The sequence below is a fragment of the Falco peregrinus genome, chromosome 13 (assembly GCF_023634155.1).
Source record: "Falco peregrinus isolate bFalPer1 chromosome 13, bFalPer1.pri, whole genome shotgun sequence".
NCBI lineage: Eukaryota > Metazoa > Chordata > Aves > Falconiformes > Falconidae > Falco > Falco peregrinus.
Genome location: NC_073733.1, coordinates 23,894,389 through 23,914,094, shown reverse-complemented (window position 1 = coordinate 23,914,094; position 19,706 = coordinate 23,894,389). Strand labels below are relative to the sequence as shown.

General features: G+C 54.9%; 1 protein-coding gene across 6 annotated transcripts in view; it reads left to right on the top strand.

Moving 5' to 3' along the window:
- STARD8 (StAR related lipid transfer domain containing 8) overlaps positions 1–19,706 on the top strand; it is a 57,097-nt gene that overhangs the window by 24,990 nt on the left and 12,401 nt on the right. For 2 of the 6 annotated variants that reach the window (XM_027781505.2, XM_055818154.1), the window contains 2 exons: positions 16,922–16,993; positions 19,564–19,645. In XM_027781505.2, coding sequence (XP_027637306.2) covers positions 16,922–16,993; positions 19,564–19,645 — 154 coding nt within the window. Of the gene's footprint in view, positions 1–2,676; positions 2,791–5,790; positions 6,276–7,230; positions 7,412–16,921; positions 16,994–19,563; positions 19,646–19,706 lie in introns of those variants that run through there. The other 4 variants (XM_055818150.1, XM_055818151.1, XM_055818153.1 and 1 more) reach the window with 4 other exon arrangements.

Sequence of the window (19,706 nt, the reverse complement as noted above, 5' to 3'; positions counted from 1 at the left end):
TACTGCCTTGTTATCTCTCTGGCCCAGCCGGTGGGCACATGTAATTTATCTGGTAATGGCTCCTTGTCCAGAGGGGAAAAGAGCAACAGCAGGCAGGGCTTGCAGAGAAGGAGAGCATATCAGGGAAACTGAGCCTGGCAAGCGTGGCTTGACCTGCCTGACGATGCTGGTGGTGTAAATCAGTAGTCAAGGTTGTGGCAGAGAGCAGGAGACCAACCACTAATCCTACCCTCTTGCGTTGGGATGGCATCCTCTGGCAGGGTGAGTGGGGGGCTGCATTGAGACCTTCAGCAGTGCAGTTTTGAGGGATGGCCTGAACCAGCACTTGGTACACCTTAGACCCTTCTTGGGGCAAAAAAACTGTGAGTGTGCAAGCTGCAGGTTGTGTGGGGGAAAATGAAGGGCAGAAAGGGATTCTGCTCATCTCCAGCCCTCTCCACCTCGGCAGGTGCAGGGTGGGAAGGGTGCTGTGTGCTGCTTCCCAGGAGTGCAGGTGGGGATGGCAGAGAAAGCCCCACCTGCCTGTGCCAAGCAGTCCTGTGCGTCCCTCTGGTGCCAGCGGCAGGTCCCGGCGTGGGGATGGGCACACCAGCATTCTGCAGTGGAAGTGGGAGGAGATGCCATATCCCACGCCTCTGTCCAGGAATGCTCTGGAAAGCCAGGGAGAGCAAAGATCAGCTCCTCTGCTCTGGCTTGGTGGTCTTAGCCAGGAGGCACATTGTGACCCTCCGCAGCTCTGCAGGCAGGCTGCTGGCAGGTAGGGACAGAATGCTCCGTGAGCAGCTGGCAGGCAAGAGCAGTGAGTCCTTCAGTGCAGCGGTCATGGGTCATATCACCCTGCACATGTGTGTGCGTCCGTGCGTGCCATCCTGCCTGCCGGGCAGGATCTTGGAGCATGCCTGTCTGTGTGCATGCCGCCTTAGCTCGCTCAGCGGCGCATAGGTGAGCAGCCATGCATCCATGAATCCAGGCACTGGAACATGCATTTTTTGGGGGCAAGAGCAAGGTACAGGCTGGCTCAGATGGGGCTGGATAGCAAAAGGCTGTGGTGGCTGGTGGGCGGGTGCTGCCTGCCCCCTGAAGATGCTGACCAGGATGGCTGGTGTGCCGGGCTAGCCTGTTGCAAAGGGATGGGACTAGAGGCTTTCACAGCCTGCTGTTTCAAAGCAACTCAGCACTTGGTTTTTCTAACCACTGGTAAAAGCCGAGTGTTAATTAAGGGCTTTGAGTCCCTTCAGAAAACATGGCATGTGCGAGTTCAAAATCAATGACTCATAAAAATAGACATAGATGAGGTTTAGAAGGATGTGAGCCGATTGATTTACCACAAATGACGCTAACCTCAGCTCTAAGGTAGAGGTTTTCTGAGGCAAAGGTTGCCTGAGAAACGTCAACAGGAGAATTGCCGCACGCTAGTGAGACTGAAAAGTAATGCTTGCTCAAGAAGACATAAACATTTTGAAGAGTTGTTCTGAAGGATGCAAAGATGACTGCTGGGGAAGTTTACATGTGTAAAATACTGCCGTGCAAAGCATCTTAAGCGTGGGACTGAGGCGGTCCTGAGGGGCCCCGGGAATGGGCAGCCCCTCTGAGGTGCAGGGAGGGGGATGATGCTGCTGAGGTCCCTCACCCTGCAACACATGGCTGTACGGGTTTTGAGCCCTGGGGAGGGCTCTTCCTGGCTGGTTTCCTGCTGGCCAAGAAGACCTGGGTGAGCACCATGAGGACAGCCTTTGCTTTGGTCCTCCCACTCCGCAGTGATGGGGAGACTGGGGTTCCTGCAGCCTGCATGGCCCTGCAGCAGAAGTTTTGTTGGAGAGTTTCCTCCATGTGTGATCACAGGTGAATATTCCAGTACAATTGTCTGTAGGGCAAAGTTTTCCTAGTGTAACACCTAGAAAGCATCAGATGCGGACTGGAGCCTCCATCAGCCCTGTGCATAAGCCCATCATCAGGAGGGGAATTTGTTTCCCGTTAGCAGCAGGCTCATCCTTGCTGTGTCCAGCTGCGAGCACAAGCGAGACCATTGTGCTGTTGGGGCGATATTCAGTCAGGCAAGAAAACCCCCAAGTAGGTCTTGCTGTGACAATGCTTTTTTCACTTCCACAGGGGCTTTCATGTGGAAGGGAAGCTGGAAAAAAACATGCCTGTTCCTGCAAAAAGGCGCTGCTTTGCCAGTAACTGGCCTGTTTTCTTAATGCTGCTGCTGCAACAGTTGGTGTGTTCAATTAGGGCTTCCTGCTGTCTTGTAACCCATGGGCTTCTCCTTGGCCTGACCCGGGGGAGGTCCTCCTCTGCTTCTGACCTTGCTGTCTGCAGCCGCAAGCAGTGACTCGGATGCACTCAGCGTCATCGCTTCCCTTGAGCCAGAATAGCTGTGCAGGGGGGTGTGAGCTCATGTGCCTGTTAAATGCCTTGGAAGTCTGGGAAGTACTTGGTTAATTAACAGAACTGAAGCAGAGGGTGATTTTAACCATCTCTGAGAAGCGTTTTGTATTGCTTACAGCAGAGGTCTGAGATTCAGGACTATCCTTTGGCTGCAGACCAGTCCAGTTCCCCCCGTGCATCCTTAGCCCCCCCGCCGCAGTGTGAGCGCGCCCCTGGGCTGTGTCCCTGGGGCTTTGCTCACCTCGGCTCCTCAGGAGATGCTGTGCTACACACGCAGGGCCACGTCTGAGGCTGCGTGCAGGATGTGGGCAGGCATGTCCGTGGAAAGGGGCACAGGGCTGGCTGGCAGAGGTGGCTGTGCTGGCTTCTCTGGCAGGAGACAGACAGAGGGGACCAAGCCAGGTAAGTCAAGTCTGTCATTCCCGTGGTTTGTCTTCCATCGGGATTCAGCATCTTGACTGTCAGGCCAGCATATGAGTCTATTACATTGCTTGAGGCCAGCTTTTGCATCCTGTTTTGTAATATTCCCTGACATTCCCCACATTCCTGGCAAGGAAACTTCTGTGTGATTTTTTTTTTTTTTTTAATATTCCTTTGTCTTTTTGCACAACTGTGACATCTTTTAAAACTACTTCTCAAAAAGTCCGTTGGCCTGCTCTCTGCAGCAGCTTCTGTTAGCTTCATAAAGAAAAGGAAGCCTTGAGCTTTGACTCCAGCCCCAACACCATCTCCTTCCAATGGGAAGAAAGGGAAAAAAAGAGAGAGCAAGGGTCATGGACTCCTGTTTGACATGGGTGACCTCCGTAAACCTCAGGTCCATGCTATCTGGTTCCACCCTTGTCCTAAGGTTTCACTCTGACCTCCACATCTTTGTGATGATTATGGGCTTGTTAGCTGTGCTTTCATCACTGCTGCAGCCCGTGTGGACAGCTCAGTCTGGAGGGTCCTGGGTTTGGAGCAGAACTGTGTTTGAAGGCAGAAGCCACCACAGTGGTCCTTGTGTTGGTGTCCTGCCTCTAGCGCTGGCCTTTTCTGTCTTACCTACCATTGTGTAAGGAAGCAAGCTGAGGGGTGGGTGGGATGTTTTGCAATGCTGTATCCCTTGATAGGGGATGAGAGACAGATCCTGTTTCCTGCTGGGAGTAAGAAACAAGGTGAGAAAGAACGAACCTGGTGTTGAAGCCCATGGTGCGACCTAGTGGAGAGCTTGGCTTGAATCAATACAGCTTGTTACCAGCTGTATCAGGTTATGTCTGGGAAACACGTCAGCCCTCCTTCAGTCATCCTGCAGCCTGCCTTTGGAGAGACCAGGAGGAGACCAACTTGAGAAGGAGAAGCGTGAGCTAGTAAGCCAACCTGCAGGTCCCTGTGCCAGGTATTCTCCTGGGGCCCCCTTCCATTGCTTCTCCAGGCAGCAGCTCTCCAGGACATACAGGGAGCCCCTTGGATGGGGTATGCCAGCTCCGCCTTTCTCCCAGGGGTGAAGGGGACAGTGGCACTGGGACCTTCTCTGTGACTCAGAAGGAGCTATAAGTTCAGGGACCCTTTCAGCCTCCTCTCCCGGGCAGCATTGCAGTTTGCTTTGGGTAAGGGGATGCCCGGCTGTCTCTCCCATCGCTTTGGAGCCAGCAAAGGCTCTCTCCTCCCTTCTCTCCCACCTACAGATGTTGGCGGACTGGAGACCCAGGAGGCAGCTGCTGTTCTTTTGCTGCAGCTGGAAATTAATGGTCTGGTTTCCTTCTGTGGCGCCATGGTAGCATTAATTGCAGGAAGGTCCCACCAGTGATAGTGGTGGAAGAGGTTTTTCCTGGGGAGAATCAGACCAAATTCCACTTGCTGAGGGGGAGGGTGCTGCAGCGGGCAGGATGTGTGTGTGGCACCTGCCTGTGCCTCCCTGCACGCCTTGCCCTGGCTGGGACTCAGCCCCATCGCTGGCATGAGTGTGGGTGGCATGTCCCCTGCAGAGAGCCAGCCTTGGCCACCACCATCCCGCAGCTCCAGCCTGCACCTGCGGCATCAGCTGGGTTTGGTGTCCACTGTCACATGCACACAGAAAGGTCTTCTGCACTGTGAAATGCGGTTTTTATTTGTTACTGGTTGGCTAAATCCACTGCTGGCTTTTAGCAATACTCTCTTTGCAAGAGGAGTGCTTGCTTTCAGTCCCAAGAGGATCAAGACCTCTCAGTTCAGGGATTTCATTAACCTGCTACGTCAGAATAGCTTTGTGGGATCCCTGAGCAGCTTTGGCGGAGTGCATATTGTGAGCTGGAGTGGGCAACAGCCAAGGCACCCTCCGTTCAAGCACGCTGAAGGGCAGCAGCGCTGCTGTCTCTGAGGCACGGTACTTCCCTACATCGCTGGGATGTGAGATCACATTTGGAAGCGGCTTTTGACTCCTCCTGCGTTGGTGGATATTTTACACATGGACGCTGGTAACTTGGATGGCCACTGAGACGCCTCCCCATCTGCCGGGTGATCGCTGTTGTCAGCTGGATGCCCTTGCTGTCATGTGTGCGGGTGTTTTCATCCCGCTCCTTTCCAAGGTTTGCTGGCAGATGTGTTTACCAGCCTGCTCCTCTCAACTGTCCCCTCCTGCACTTTGGACCAAGGGTCTCCCCTGCCGGGTCCTGCTCAGCCAAGGGGATCTCACAGCTCATTCTGTAAACTGTTTACGCCAAAAGCCCCGGCTCGGGGGTGCGGTTGCAGTGTACTTCTTGTTACAGAGGCTAATCCTGTGTCAGTCACAGCTTCTTGCTTGGACCCTGCTGTTTCCTCAGCTTCGGTCTGCCTGAAAACATGGGGTGAGTCCTGCCTGGATGGAGGGAAGGAGCCCTCCCAGGGCCAGGTGGAGCACCCGTGGGTTGAGCGCAGACCATGAATTTGTAGAAAACAAGGCAGCTCAGTCTAGGTATCTTGGATAGCAGGTGCTCCTGTTCATGTCCCTCAACCGTCTTCTTCCAGAGCTTTTAGTCCTCATTGGTATCTTGGGGGACTGGGGAATTTATGATGGATGCTTTTGGGTTCCCCAGCCTTCCCGTCACCTCTGCTTGTGAAAGGCTGCATCCACACGCGCTGGCCTGCCTGGCTGTGAGCGGCGGGTGGCTCCCGCTGTTGGCAAACAGCCGGCCAAGGGAAGCCCTCAGCTCGGCTTTACTTTCAGTGGTTTGGCTAGTGGCTGTCTGATGGGCTGAGAAAGGGGGCTTTGGTGGCGTCGCTCTGCTTGCTCCCAGCAGGGCAGTGCCGTGCACTCCCGGTGGGTCCTGCTTCCCGAGCCTGGTGCCAGCAAAGCGCAGCCCTGCGCCAAGTTTCACACTTGAGCATCTGGGTACATATTTTTTTCAATTATAATTGAAAGGTGCAACCCACCTGGCTGCAATGGGCACCCCGTGGCTGGCCGGCCGCAGCTAGGACAGGCTTCCCTGGTGTCCCTGCTCCAGGGGACGTCCCCGGCCACCGGACTGGCTGCTCTGGGGGAAGCAAGTGTGTCCGGCTGCTCGGGCAGCGCTGGCGGAGAGCTGGAAACAGTTAAGCAGCGTGTCTGCGTGCATGTGTGCTCCCCGCCTGCTCCCACCCCCGCTGCTGGAACAGCTCAGCCTTTGCACCGCCGGGGATGTCCTGTTTGCTTCTGCCGAGAAATTAGATGGCTGCCTGGGCAGACAGGGTCAATTTTATTAGCTCGGTACAGTCGTCCCGCATGGAAAAATCGGAGCTCTCCAGCTGACCGCCTGCGGGAAGGTCTTTGGCCAGGAGTGCTGTTGCCTGGGGTGAATGGTGCTGGGGTGGCTGAGGTGGGGGATCAAGGAGGCCAGTGGTCATGCTGGTATTTTTTTCTGCATTTAATCCACGGTTTCCAATGAACAAAGCCAGGATTAACAGCTCCTGCCATGGTGAGTCTGCTTGTGTCCCAGCTTTGTATTTGTATTTGGAGCTTTCAGCCAGCAAACACGCTCTTGGGGGAGATGGGAAAGTCTGTGAAGTGACCTTTTATTCTTGTCAGAGATTTCTTGAAAACAGTGTTTCCTTTGCAGCAAGTCAGTTTGCTTTGGCTTTTATGCAGCAGGGTGAGGGAAGGGTTAGGAGGTATGATTTGTTTTGTTGTTAAGCTTTTCTTTTGTGATTTCTTTTCTTGAAAAACAGACCAGATTTTCCTTTACCATATTTCTTTTTTCCTTTTCTTTTCTTTTCTTTTCTTTTTCCTCTTCCTTTTCCTTTTTTTAAATTTTCTTTTTCCTTTTTCCTTTTTTCTTTTCTTTTCTTTTTCCTTTTTTTTTTTTTGGGGGGGGGGGTATTTTTTCTTCTTTTTTTCTTTTTTCCCTTGAAATGGTCTGTAGCTTCTGTCCTGATGGGAGTGTGCATCCTGGGAGAGGGGCTGCAGTTAGGTGTGGTGTGAGCCCTGAGCCCTGATGAAACAAGGCACTAGTGCCGAGGGTGTGGCTGTGCATGGTAGGAAGGAGAGGAGAAATGTATGTGACAGACTTCAGGCTGGTGTCAGTTGTGCTGTGTGTGGCTTTTCTTTCAGCCCCTCTGTGCTCCCTTCTTAAGATGCAGTGGGTGTGATAGATCTGCAGCCTTTTTAATATCTGGCCTTATTTCTCACAGAGTCAGCCAGGCTGGTGAAAGCGCGGTGGCCACACGGCATGCCAGCTCCTCTTAATCTTCGGTTCTTTCCTGAGCCCAAGCCAAAATACCTCCCCAGGAGCCTGACCCCCGTGCCAGGCATGTGCGCGGTGCCAGCCGTGCCGTGTGCCATCACCACCGGCCCGCGCTGGTTTGCTTCAAAGCGGCTGTAGCAAGAGACAAGGAGGGCGCGGGGAGCCGGGCGAGGGCTGCCCGCGGGGGCACGCTGCGGCGTGGGGAGGGCAGTGCCGCCGCGGCAGCTGCGCCGTGAGCAATGCCCAGCGGTGGTGGTGCCATCCCCAGCCCCGTCCCCAGCCCGAGCCCCTCAGCCGGCAGGGACCCCGTAGCGGGACCAGCCTCCTGCCCCTGCGCACACAGCTGCCTTTGCGGGAGAGAGCACAGAATGGTCAGTGAAAGTTACTCGGCTGCTTGAAACTTACATTTTGGGCTTTGTTGTTGTGGTGGTGGTTTTCTGTTTGTTTTTCCTGGTTTTTTATTTGGTTTTCCTGGTTTTTTATTTGTTTTTCCTGTTTGTTTGTTTGTTTGGTTGGTTGTTGTTGGTTTTTTTTTTAAATCTGTTTTATGCCTCGATTTCTAGTTACTCTGGAAGGGCTGCAGGGAGATGTGCCTGTCTGGTGGAGGCTGCCCTGCAGACCCTGGGGGCCGTTCTGCCAGTGAACCTCCAGCATGCCGTTTGTGGGCTGAGGGGTGAGATCGGGGCCATCTGCATCTGTGGGACTCTGTGGTATTAAAAACCTGAGTTGTCCAGAGATCTTTCTGACAGGAGGTAGGATTTTCACAAGTTTAACGATTAGCATGTGCAGGCATCAGAGTGCCTTTGCTTGCGGGGCTCCCCATGGAGCTGCAGCAAATGCAGGGACCAGGTGACGGAGCCTGACTGAAGCAAACACCAGTGGGCTGCTGGCGGAGGGCGTGTGGCTGGCGGGCAGGAGGGGGCATGACTGTGGAGTCACACATGAGTCTGCAATAGGGGACTGGTGAGGAGGATTATTGCACAGAGCTGGGGAAGTACTTGATTCTGGCTTAGTTTTGTATTGCAGCCTTTAAAAAGGGAAGAAAAGAGCCCTAAAGCAACTCTTTGTGCCTCTGTTGAGCATTTAGTGCCCGTTTCTTCCTGCAAGGACAGGTTTCTGTGCCAGGGCTGTGGCAGTGCCTGGCCATTGGCTTAGGCAGCCAGCGGACCAGGTGTGACAGCTCTGGCTCTGGACTCAATGTGCCCAGGGGCTCACAGCACTCCCACCCAAGGCCACAGGAGCCTGTGCATTCTTCAGCTGGGAACCGGATGGGTTTATAATTCCGTATGACACAGAAAAAGCTGCAGAAAGACCACAAGGGAATGCTGCTTTGTGGGGTTCCTCTGGTAACACACCCTAGTGTCTATTCTAAATAAATGCACAGAAGTAGGAGGAAATTCTCTCATGTATTAGACAAGTAAATATTTTTTTTTTAATGCCTGGATTTAAAAGTGGGAGCTGAGGATAGTTCCTAAGCGTGTAGTGCAACTGCCACGGGTTGCATTGACTGGAGATGCGAGCCTGCAGCACGTGCTGCACTGTGGAGCTGAGAGCTCTGCAAAGGTGAGAGCTGCTGCTGATTCTCTTCAGCAAAACTATTGTAATTTTTCTTTGCCTTGACCTTCCTGGGCCTTTGGGGATGGCTTGTGTAGGGTCTTGCACTGCATGCAGTGTAAATGCTGTGGTGGAAGCAGCACTGGGATGCAGCTCTGTGGAGCTGAACCTTAGAGCATGCTGGAGGTGGGGGTAGGCTATGGGTGCATCGTTTTGTTGGTGCTGGGTCTAATGCTCTTCCAAGCAGCAGAAAGATGGACACTTTATGTTTGTGTAAAAAAATGCGTGATGTGATCCTTCCTCATCAGGGAGGTGCGGTTTCGGGCAGTATCTACGGCAGCTGGTGGGTGCTGGCTGTGCCCTGGTGCTACCGAAGCGGTCAGGTGGGGAGCTCTGGCACCGCTGGCTGCCCTCGGAGGGACAGTATCTGCTAAGTCCAAACAAAGTGTGTGTGAGATCCATGGGACTATCAACAGGAAAACAACAGTGCAAGTTTAGAAGGGGTGGGATACAGGATAGGCAAGACAGATTAATTTTCTTCAGCATCTGAGTAGCAGTTTTCATCTTGCTTCTCTCCTGGATTTCCAGTAGCAGAGATGAGAGCAGCCAGCCAGCATGGCCACCTGAACAGCAGAAATGCATATACATATGCCAACATATAAACATTCAGTGCTTTCCACGTACACAGCAATTGCCTTTGGATGGGGCGGGCTACCCTTTACTGGTGAGTGCTTGCTCGCTGGCTGCAGGCGCAGGGCTGTTGCAACACAAACGTGTGGAAGGGGGAGGCAGGCGAACCTGCAAAGCTCTCTTTTCATTCCACAGCTGGGTGCCATCTTTTTCTTTCAGCTTTTTGGGGTTGTACTGGGGTGTCTTGGTGCTCTTCACTTGGTAAAGTGTAGTGATGGGCAGACAGATCCCGCTGCTGCAGTGCAGTCACTCTTACCAGCATCACTGTTCCTGTTGGGTGCTTCAGCCTCGCAAGGACTTTCCAACTTCTTTCCAACTCATTTCCACTGGGAAGCTTCTCCCTGTCCCATGTGCACAGGCGCATGTTTGTAGAGATACAGGCAGCTCAGCAGAGTAAATAGCAGCCTGAAACCGAGGAAAGGAATAATGTAACCGGTGCCAAAGAGAAGACAGTAACTTCACCCCAAGTCTAGACTGGGGCAGAGGAGAGCCATCAGCTGTGCTGGCGCTGGTGGACCTTCTTGGGGTGGTGCATAGGGTGGACTGGAGCCAGAGGCCCTCTCTCCCCTGAGCTTGCTTTGCCATTGTCGTCTTCAGATATGGAAACCAAGGTTCCTGCTGGGCTCCCTTGTCCTGCGTGAAGGTGGCTTGCTGCTGCACTCGAGGGGATGGGTTCTTGCCCCATTTGTTGTTCCTCTGGGGTCAGAGCAGCTGCAAAAATGCAGGTGGGGGAGACAAGGAGGATGGATCAGGGTCTTCACCTTCCTGGCCCTTTGTTTCTGTTCCTATTGATGCCCTTTCCATCCCCTTCTTCCCACCAGACATCTGCTCTGCAGCTGCAGCACTCAAATGCAGGATGTTTAACCCCTGAACTCCCAGGGACAGTCTAAAGCCAAGGGCCAGCAGGAGGGGTCCTGAGGTGGCCAAAGGTGCTGCAAAACTCTTAGGAGTGGAGATGCCTGTAGGGAGCAGGCACCTATAACATCCTGTGGGACACCCCCACCTGCCCTTGTCCAGTCTGCTGTGCTGCCTGTGACCTGAAACCGCGGAAAGGAGCAGCCACCAGCTCCAGGGCACTGGCCGCAGCCTCCTTCCTCCAGCTTGCTTAGCCAGAGGCAGGAGCAGCGCTGCCTTGCAAAGGCAAACTGTCACGCTGGTGGCAGGGACACCCTGGCCCAGTCTGTCTCTGCCACCCCACCTCATCCTGCAGCCACGTCCAGCGGACAGTGTGGCCAGCAGCCCAACTGGTTTCTCCTCTCCAGCAGCTCGTGCAGCCTATGCCTCTTGGGTATGGGTCAGGTGTTCGTTCAGCCCTGCCTTGTTGAGTCTACAGTAACACCCCACGAGAGGAGGAGACCCTTCGCTGCTGCAGAAGTTGGCTTCTCTGGAGGTGACTGTTAGGCTTTGTGGTCCCAGGGGAGTGAGTACCGAAAGGAGAGGAGTTTTCTCCCTTTTCTAAATAAAGAAGGTAACAAATGTGTTTGCATGTTGCAAAGGTCTGACGAAGCCTCATTCGTTTGGGACTGATGTGGCTACTTCAGTGCTATCTTGCAATCTTTATTAATAGGCAAAAAAGCTGCAAACATGAGTTTAAATTGCTCAAGGTGATGTTTATGGAAGTGGCAGTGTTCCCTGTGCAGATGGGGTGCAGCTCCTGTCTTGGGTGCCAGCCTGCAAGGGGAGAAGCTGCTTTCTTGCTGGGTATGGTGCAGAGCTGAGCTCCCTTGGGCTTCCTCACGGCTGTGGTGTGCACCACAGAGCACAAGGTTCTACTCACTTTGGGTGCAAAGGGCTGTGTTTTTAACTTTCTTTAGAACGGCACAAGACTACTGTTAGGCTAGTTGCAGGAAAGGAAACCAAACCTGTCACATCTAGTTGATAAGTGTAGTTACATGCAACCCTGGAGCTGAGCCAAGATATGAGCAGGGCAGAGATAAGGTGGGGGGAGCGCTCCCGGGGGGGACTGCTGCCCTGCTGCCTGGAGCAGCCCTGCACAGCACCACCTCTGCCCTGCGCTGGGGGCACCCACTGGAGCAGAGCCTGTTTTATTACCTGGAATCTTTGCTTTGACAATAGAACAGCAATTTGTCTGGCATCCCAGGGCCCGCCCTTCCTCTCTGCTGTCCTCCGGAGGGGTTGCTGGCCAGCTGGGGTTTCCAGCCTTGCTGCCCTCCAGGGCAGGGTAGGGGGGCTGTGAGCATTGCCGAAGCCAGGTACTGCCTGGGGGCGATGGGGAAGGAAAGGGGGGCACCCGGGCAGTGGCTGGAGGGCAGCTGGGAGCAGAGAAGCTTGGAGTGAGCTTTGAGTGTGGTGCACGAGGTGATGCAGAAACCCAATGGCCCTCCTCATGGGTGACCAGAGGGCTTCTTGCCCAGGTTGTCCCAGCCGGTTCTTGGGGACTGACACCTACGCAGACACTGGCCAGGTATTTCTGTGCTACTTCTAGAATCGTTTTTACCTCTGGATTTCCCTCGTGTTCGTGTGCACCACACAGCAGCTGTCTGGGACGTGGATGTGACAGCAGCCAGCTCTGGTATGCGCCGGGCAGTCGGTGCCCCCGCGGTGCTGTCACCCCTGGTGTGGTGTCATCGCCAGGGGAGCGATGCCCCTGGGAGCAGACAGGGCATTTCAGGGCTGGAGGTGGTGGGGGCATTTAAACAATTCCTTGTTGGCAATGTAGCAAGGAGCAGTTCACAAAACTTGTGAGACCTATTTACTGCATGAAGGTTAATTATGGAAACCCACTGCATCTGGGAGAATGTCCAGCTGCGTTTCTCATTCCTATCTGTGTGCCCTGTCCGTGCTGGTAGCTTTGAAATCTCTGCGGTTTGCTGGATGGTGCTGGGAGCTGGCTGGGCTGGAAGCACATAACTGGGATTTATCGGTGCTGTGTGCCAAACTGCGTGTGGATGTGGGATGCCTGTGGCTGTATAAATTCAGCGTGCCTCTCCTGCTCTGAAAGGCCAGGTTGGTGTGGACAGAGGTAATTCCTCTTTCACTGGCAATGCCCCTGTACCTTCAGCAGCAGTGGGATAGGTGTTCCCCGTGGGAAACTGCTGTTTCATCTCCTTGCTTTTTCAAGCAGTGAAGGCACAAACCCCTGGTTTGGGAGATGTCAGGATTTTCTGTCATTTCTGTAACAAGTGGGGAACTACTTCTGTTTACAGGCTGGGGGGGGAAGCTGAACTCCACTTTTGCGTAGTCACTGTTGTAGGCAACAGTTTATTTTAAGACAGAATGGAAAGAAAACACACCAAAACGAAAAGAAGAAGCAGCGTTCCCCTCGCTAGTGCTGGAGTGTGACAGCCTTAGGCTTGGAGCTCCAGCCCTCAGCTGCCAGGCAGCTGGTTTCACGGCTTTCCATTAGGTAATGTATGGGCAATTTTGTGATGTGGTTTTCTTTTCACACACTAATTGGCTGTGTGGGACTTTTTATAGGGAATTTGGAAACTTGCTGTGAGAAGCTAGAATCCTGGGGTGTGACTTCTCATTTTTTATTTTTGGTTTTTAAAGCAAAAGTGCAGAGCTGGGGTTCTGGGAAGTGGCTTTCCTGCCTGTAATTACGTTGGCCTCCGGTGTTCTAGCTCGCTCATTTTAGAGCTCTTACTGCATCTCCCAGGCTTTTGCCCATCCATGCCGGTTCCAGGTCAGGGGTGGGGTGGCTGTACCCCAAAATGCCACGGTGCAGTGACTGTGCAGGAAGGTGCCTGGGGGAATATTGTCCTTTTTTTCCACCTTCATGTTGGTTTTCATCCTTTTCTTCCACTTTCACTAACAAAATGAAACTCTTCTCTTTCTTCGCTTTTGCTTTCAACCCCATGCCCCTGCATGCTGGGAGGTGCTGGGGGGGGGTCTGTTCCAGGTTTCCCACTCTGTTGGGGACACACCTGCCTGCAGCGCCTCCATCCCTGAGTCCCTTTGCAGCAGCCAACCTGGTGGAGTTGCTCCCACTGGACTCACTCAGGGCATATGTGATGGACCACACTGGCACTTGGGCCACAGCATGTGCTCCTTGTTGGGTACAGGAGATGGGGAGACTGGCTGTGGATGCCTTTTCTTTGGGAAACACCATCCAGCCTCAAGAGCTGCTGGAGAAGGGCAGAGGCTTTGCCTGGGGGGGGACGGGGACTCTCTGGTGACTTGTAAGAGCTGTGCACATTGGGAGCTGTTTCCAGCGAGCATGTTAGTGCTGGTTTCCCCTCCGTGGGGATGTCCAGCACTTGCCAAGGGCTTATCTCACATGGTGAGCTTCCTCAGAAGTGGGAGACGTAATGAGACCACTCATCCGCCTTCCCTGTCTGCATTTGTGAAAACGGTTAGCAGCTTTCTATGTGTGTGTCTGCACTTCCCCTGTCAGATATGGGTGAGGATGTGGCTGGCAGGTTGGTGGTGGTACTGGCAGTGGGTGTAATGCAGACGTGCAGAGGAGAGACAGATTGCACAAGTCTTCTTAGGAAAGCCCGCTGAAAATACCAGGAACCCACCAGCCCTCTTCCCCTGCACAGAGCCCTGTGAGTGCCCAGGTGAAAGCGCTGACATCTTTGTGCACCTTGTCTTCATCTGCTGCTCGGTCCCTGGTGAGGAGCCGGGGGAGCTGTGCAGCCCGGTGCCTGGTGGGCACGGGTCACTTGTGCTGTTGCACACTGGCTCTGCGGCAGCGGGTGCCCGTGCACGGGGTGTTCTTGGGGTCCTCTGAAGTTGCGTTCAGTGTGTGGTGGGAAGGTGGCTTCATGGGATTTATCCTCTTGCTTCTTAGGGAGGTGTGGGCTCTGTGAGTGTTTGTGTGCCTGCCTGTTTGGTGTCTGCGTGCCTGCTCATCCTGCAATACAGCTTGGATGGGATCATTTCTGCCACATTTAAACTACAGATCTCAAAGATACTATGTTGCTACAAGCTGCGGAAAAGCATTTGCTGACCAAAGAAGGCAAGAGACCCTCTCGCCTGCACTGCTGAGGGGTGGGTGTAGTGTGCAATGAGCCTTTACTAGACACCAGAGAGCCCGCATGCCTGGAGATGCCGCCTCCATTGCTGCTGCTTGTGGCTTCTCTGCCAGCACGGTTCTGCCCAGCTTGAGGCAGCGGCGGGTCTTGAGGCAGCAGCCCCTGGTGCTCGGGCTGCCTTTCCAGCAGAGGCTGCAGACAGGTGCAGGTGCTGCCGGCTGTCTGGTGCAACGTTTGGGTCTTTGGGTCCCCCATCACCCCTTCAGGTTGTGGGGAGGTCTGGGGACATGGCTTGCAATGGGTGACCCCATGCATGGTGTCTAGCCGTGGCTCCGGTGCTGCTGCCATGGCCTTGCCCGTTTGCCACCCACCTGTGCCATCGGAGGGTTTGCCTGCCCGTCCTTCCTGCGCTTCCCTGGGAAAGCACATCTGTGGGAAGGGTGGGTGGGTGGAGGAAGCTGGCTGGTGGCTCCATCTGGGACCCAGACACTTGGAAACCTTTTCTGTGCCAGCGCTTCAACACAGGGAGGGCTCCTGCCTGGGGTGGGCAGAACCCCCCGGCCCTTGGTGGGCTTGCTCCCCACTGCATGGAGCTCCAGGGGGGATGCAGGACTTGCTGCAGCAGGCAAAGCCTGGGACTCGGCTCCAAAACAGGGTGAGCAGAGGTATGCTCCTGCCTGCCCCCCCCCACACCAGCCCTGTGCTGGGAGGAGGTGGCGGAGGGGAAGGAAACGTGCTCCGATTCCACCGGGACGATGGGTGGCCTTGCTCAGTCCTGCACGGGAGCATGCTGCTGCAGACTGCAGCCCTGGTCCCCAGCGGCTCCCCAGCCCGGCGGGGTGGCCACGGCCACCCTGGGTGTCACACGGCTCCTGCGAGTCCCCTGGCCGGCGGAGTGGTGCCCATCGGCACCCCGGACATGCTCTTCTACCAGTTCAGCCCCTCCGCCGGGGTAAGCTCGGTGTGCCGCTCTGCTTCTGGCTGCCCTGCCCTCTGCTGTGCACTCCTGGGGGCAGATGCCAGCCCCATCCCACATGGAGCAGTGGGCAGTGTGGGGTCGGCACGTCATGGGGCAGGAGCAGCTGGGAGATTGGTGTTTCTCTTCTTGGCTGGGGGCAGCCTGAGCTGCAGCCTCTGGCTGTGACAGCCCCATGGCCAGCAACTTCGTTGTGAGTGAAAAGAGGAGCAGAGCAGAGCAGGAGCGGGGTCTGACAGTTTTGTTGACCAGGGGGCTGTGTGAAATGCCCGTCCTTGGGCACTGCCAGCCCCAGGGATGTGGGAGGGATCTGCTCTCTAGAGCCATCATGACCAAAGACTGCTCACACGGACCATCAGTCTTGGTTGGTGCCCTCCTGGCCAGACAGCCACAGCTACAGGGTGCCTTCCCCTGCGGAGTTGCTGGGGAGCACGGGAGGGCTGCGGTGCTCCACGGGGACCATGCTGGCCTGGTCAAGCTCCACGGCTGAGGTCTCCACTGGGATTACTGGGTTTGAGCCCTGTTGAGGGTAGGAGGGGTCAGTGCTGGGATTTCGGCTGGGCTCATGGCACAGCCAAGGACAGCTGCATGGTTTGGAACCCAGATGCAGATGCTTGTTCCAAAACTTCTTCCAAAAACTTCTGAAGTATTTGGGTTCAGGGATCTGGCTTGGTCCTGTCCTTAACTGAACTGCTTGTTTTGAGCTTTTTTTCTCTTCCCCTGCTGTAGCTATGTAATTAGAAATACAGGCAGAGCTCTCAGCTGAGGCTGTTTGGTGGATGGTGATGAAATTGGGGTGTTTCACTGCAGCCTGCTGGGTGGATCCAGCCTCAGTCCAGTCAGTGCTGGGAGGTGCCTCCAGGGAAGATGGGCGAGACCCTGAAACTGCCATCACATTTTCTACACTTGAGGTCAAATGTTTGTCACCCTCAGAAGTATAAATCACAACAGACTGGCATACTGCTGACACCAGGCAGCAGCTTGCTTTGGCTGCGTGAACTTAGGGCTGTTTTCCCCTAAATTTGAGAAATTTCCCCAAAAATAGTGCTGGCCATCAGATGGGCTCACCCAGACGACAACTGAACCGTGTGTGACAGATGGGTTCTACACCGGCCAGGCGGGTGGTGTAGAAAACCAGGGTTTTGGTACCTGCCAGGGTGAATGCCAGCTTGAAAGAAGAGGTTTGGTGGTCCGGGATGGTGGGGAGGAGGAAGAAGGAAAGGTTTCTTTGGCAGGCTTTTCTGGAGAATATTTGCAAAAGTGACTGACTCTAAGCTTTGAGGAGCTCTGAACTAATTATTAAAAATAAAGATCTTCCTCTTGCCTGGTGATTGCCTGTCAGTCATACAGTACTTGCCTGGCAAAGTATTGTATGTGGTTTGGTGGGTTCAGAAACGAAACGTTTTCATCTGAAGGTTAAAATTGTGTCTTATGGTCGTATCATTCCTGTTACCTCCTCCTCCTCTTGTCATGTGCTAGCGGAGGGGCTAAAGCCAAGCAGTTTCTCAGCAGAAAGCAGAGAGCTGCCCCTGCGCACGGGCATCCCTGCCCACTGGCACAGCCCGGGCTCCCCAGACCCCCTGTCTGCAGCCCATCACCTCCTCTGCGTGGGGCAGATATAACAGGGGCTCGGGTGCCACGGGAGCGGGGGGAGCAGGCTGCTGCTCTGGGGATGATAGATAGAACAGGGATGCTCAGGCTGGTTCTTTGCTTTCTTTCAGAAACTGAAGCCAAGAAAGCTTGTGACTGGCTGCGAGCGGCGGGATTCCCTCAGTATGCCCAGCTTTACGAAGGTGAGCACTGGCTGCTCCTGCTGGCCCCAGTCCCTGCTCTGTACCTGGTCTCCTATCCTGTGTCTCAACCAAATACTGCGGGTGGCTGCAGGGAGAGCTCACAAAGCTCTGGGGATAGGGCAGAGAGGATTGTTTGCTAATTATATGATTACGTGTTAAAACTTTAAGCCCTTGAACTTGGCCATGGCCTGGAGAGCCAGCCATGCTGTTAACTTTTCTGCATTCCTGAACTTTTCCCCTTTAGGCAGGGCTGTGAGGAGTCCCCGGGGTGGCTGCTGAGGTCAAGGGCAGGCCGGCTTTGGAGAGACATCAGGTTTTCAGTAGCTCAGTGAGCGCTTGCAGTGGTGGGAGCACAGTGGCAGCCAGTGTAGGTAACATAGCGTGAGCATTTCCTCCCTCCCTGCTAACGCATCCTGCAGTCTCCCGCCCTGCCTCGTTGTTCTATTAGGTGGTAGGGTCTGTGCTTTTGGAGGAAGTGATGCTGGGGACGACCAGGTCCCCATGCCACACAGCTCCCAGGGTGCAGGTGTTGGACAGACCCCCCCCACCATAGACCCACTCCCACCTCCTCATCCACACACCCCTGAGCTGTTTGTGGCTCTCGCCTCTGGCTCAGCTGTGTTTACTTCAAACTGGTGGTGGGATGGCCGGTCCCTGCCGGAGGGTGGTGGTGCCTAGGAGTGGTGGCTGCAGCCAGCCCCAGCTGGCTGGGACAATAGTGGGAAGCTGGGTCTCCAGCAGGCGCAGCGATGGCTATTGTTCAGCAAGGGCACTTCCACCGCCCCCCGCAACACGTGTGCAGGAGCCACACTCTTGCCCCTCAGGTAATGGCTTTACCGGCTGCCTATTTGCTTCTGGTTTCTATTTTAGGGGGCAGGCTCTTAGTGTGGCCACGTGTAAGGACTGGCCAGATTCCTGCAGGGGAGACCTAGCCCCAGGTGTTGGCTCCTAACAGTGCTTACAGCCAGGGTGGTGAGGAGCGGGTGCTGGGTGCTGGAGTCTATGAATAAACCAACCCTTTTTCCAGCCTCTCTGAGCAAAACTTTCCACATCCTCAGAGTGTTTTGTTCTGTTTTTCTCCCCAGCTGGCAGGGCTTAGCATCCCCTTGGTAATTGCACTCGATAGCTTCATTAACAGCCAGGATTAGACACGTTCAGTTAATGGTCCAGGTCTTATGTACCTGATCCCAGCAGAGCTGTCTCAAAGTGCACAGAGATGAGGAGGGAACTGGATGGAGGCCCTTGGGCAGCCTGCCACCCTCACCTAACTTGCCTGGAAAGAGCGCTGCCCAAAGACCCTGGGCATGTACCATCTCTGGGTGCTCCTCCAGCCACTTCTGTGAGGCCAGCTAGCATATCTGCTTGTGGAGACCTGACCATTGGGGCATGTGGGGGGATTGAATGAGATGCTAGATCCACAGTACCACCATACCAGTATGGCTTTCTTGCCCTTGGGAGACCTCTTAGCAGCTCCTAGCTCTTCCCAGGGCATCTGAGAGGCTTTCTTGACCGTGGGGGATCAGTGGGAGAAGGGAGTCACTGATGAGCACTCAATGCATGTGTAATGTATTGTGTTATGGGACAGCAAGATGTTTCTTGGGCAGCATTAGGGAAATGGTCACTCTCCAAAAACCACCGTGAGGTGCCGAGGGGAGAAGCCAAGGGGGTCCCTGTCCCTTCTGCAGTGTGTGCTGCCGGCAGTCCAGGCTCCAGATGTGCTCACCTGGGAGCAGAGCTGTGCAGGGGTACCTGTGTGGGTGTGTGAAAGCGCTGCAAAGGGCTGGTGTTTATTTGTGAATCTGCTTATCTCTCCATGAGCTACAGCCAGCCCAGCACCCCAGCCCAGCAGGAGCCTTTCCTGTGGGCTTTAACTGTCCCGGGTGTGCATGTCCCCAGAGCAGTGACAGGGTGGTTTGTCCTGCAAGGGGGAAGCTGACTGAGGTGGAGGCAATGCAAGGGATAACTGTTGCATGACTGTGATCCTCTCTGAGTGTCTGGGCTGCTGCAAGCCCTTGTGCTCCCAGGCCGATGGGGCTGGTTTCCACCCTTCTCCTTTGCCTGACTCATCCCTCCCACCTCTGCACTTGGCTTGCGCTCACCACCATGGCACCCGGGCATCCCTGGCCTTTCCATGCCTGCCCCATCTGTGTCTTGCTGTTCGCTGGTTGCCTCCTGGAGCTGTGGGCACAAAGTGGTCCCTTGGGAGGACCCGCTGCCAGGAGCCCAGGTCAAATCCTGCCTGCAGAGAGCTGCTTCCCAGGCAGCTTGGTGGAACCATCCCTCTCTGTAGGTTCCCCTCCCACAGCCATGACTGTCACAGGTGGCAGCTCATGGTGGCAAAGCAATGCCCCAGCCTTCCCAGCTTCTTCTGACTCATACTCATGGCCCAGAAGCCTCCCACACCTTTCCTCTTCGCTGCTCTCCCGCATCCTCGGCTCTCCATCATCAGCATCTCCTCCTCTTGCCCCTCGCAGTGTCTCCCTCCTCCTATGCTCCCTGCTGGCCTTTGTGCCTGGTGCAGCGGCTGGCTTGGAAACAGAAGCTGATCTTCCTCTCGCTTTCCTCCCCAGACTCGTTGTTCCCTCTTGACATCAGTGCTGTGAAGAAGGACCACGGCTTCCTGGACCAGGACTCCCTCAAATCCCTGTGCAGGTAACACTCCCGTGCACCCCTTCAGGGCTGCAGGCAGCAGAGCCAGCGCGAGGATGTGCCC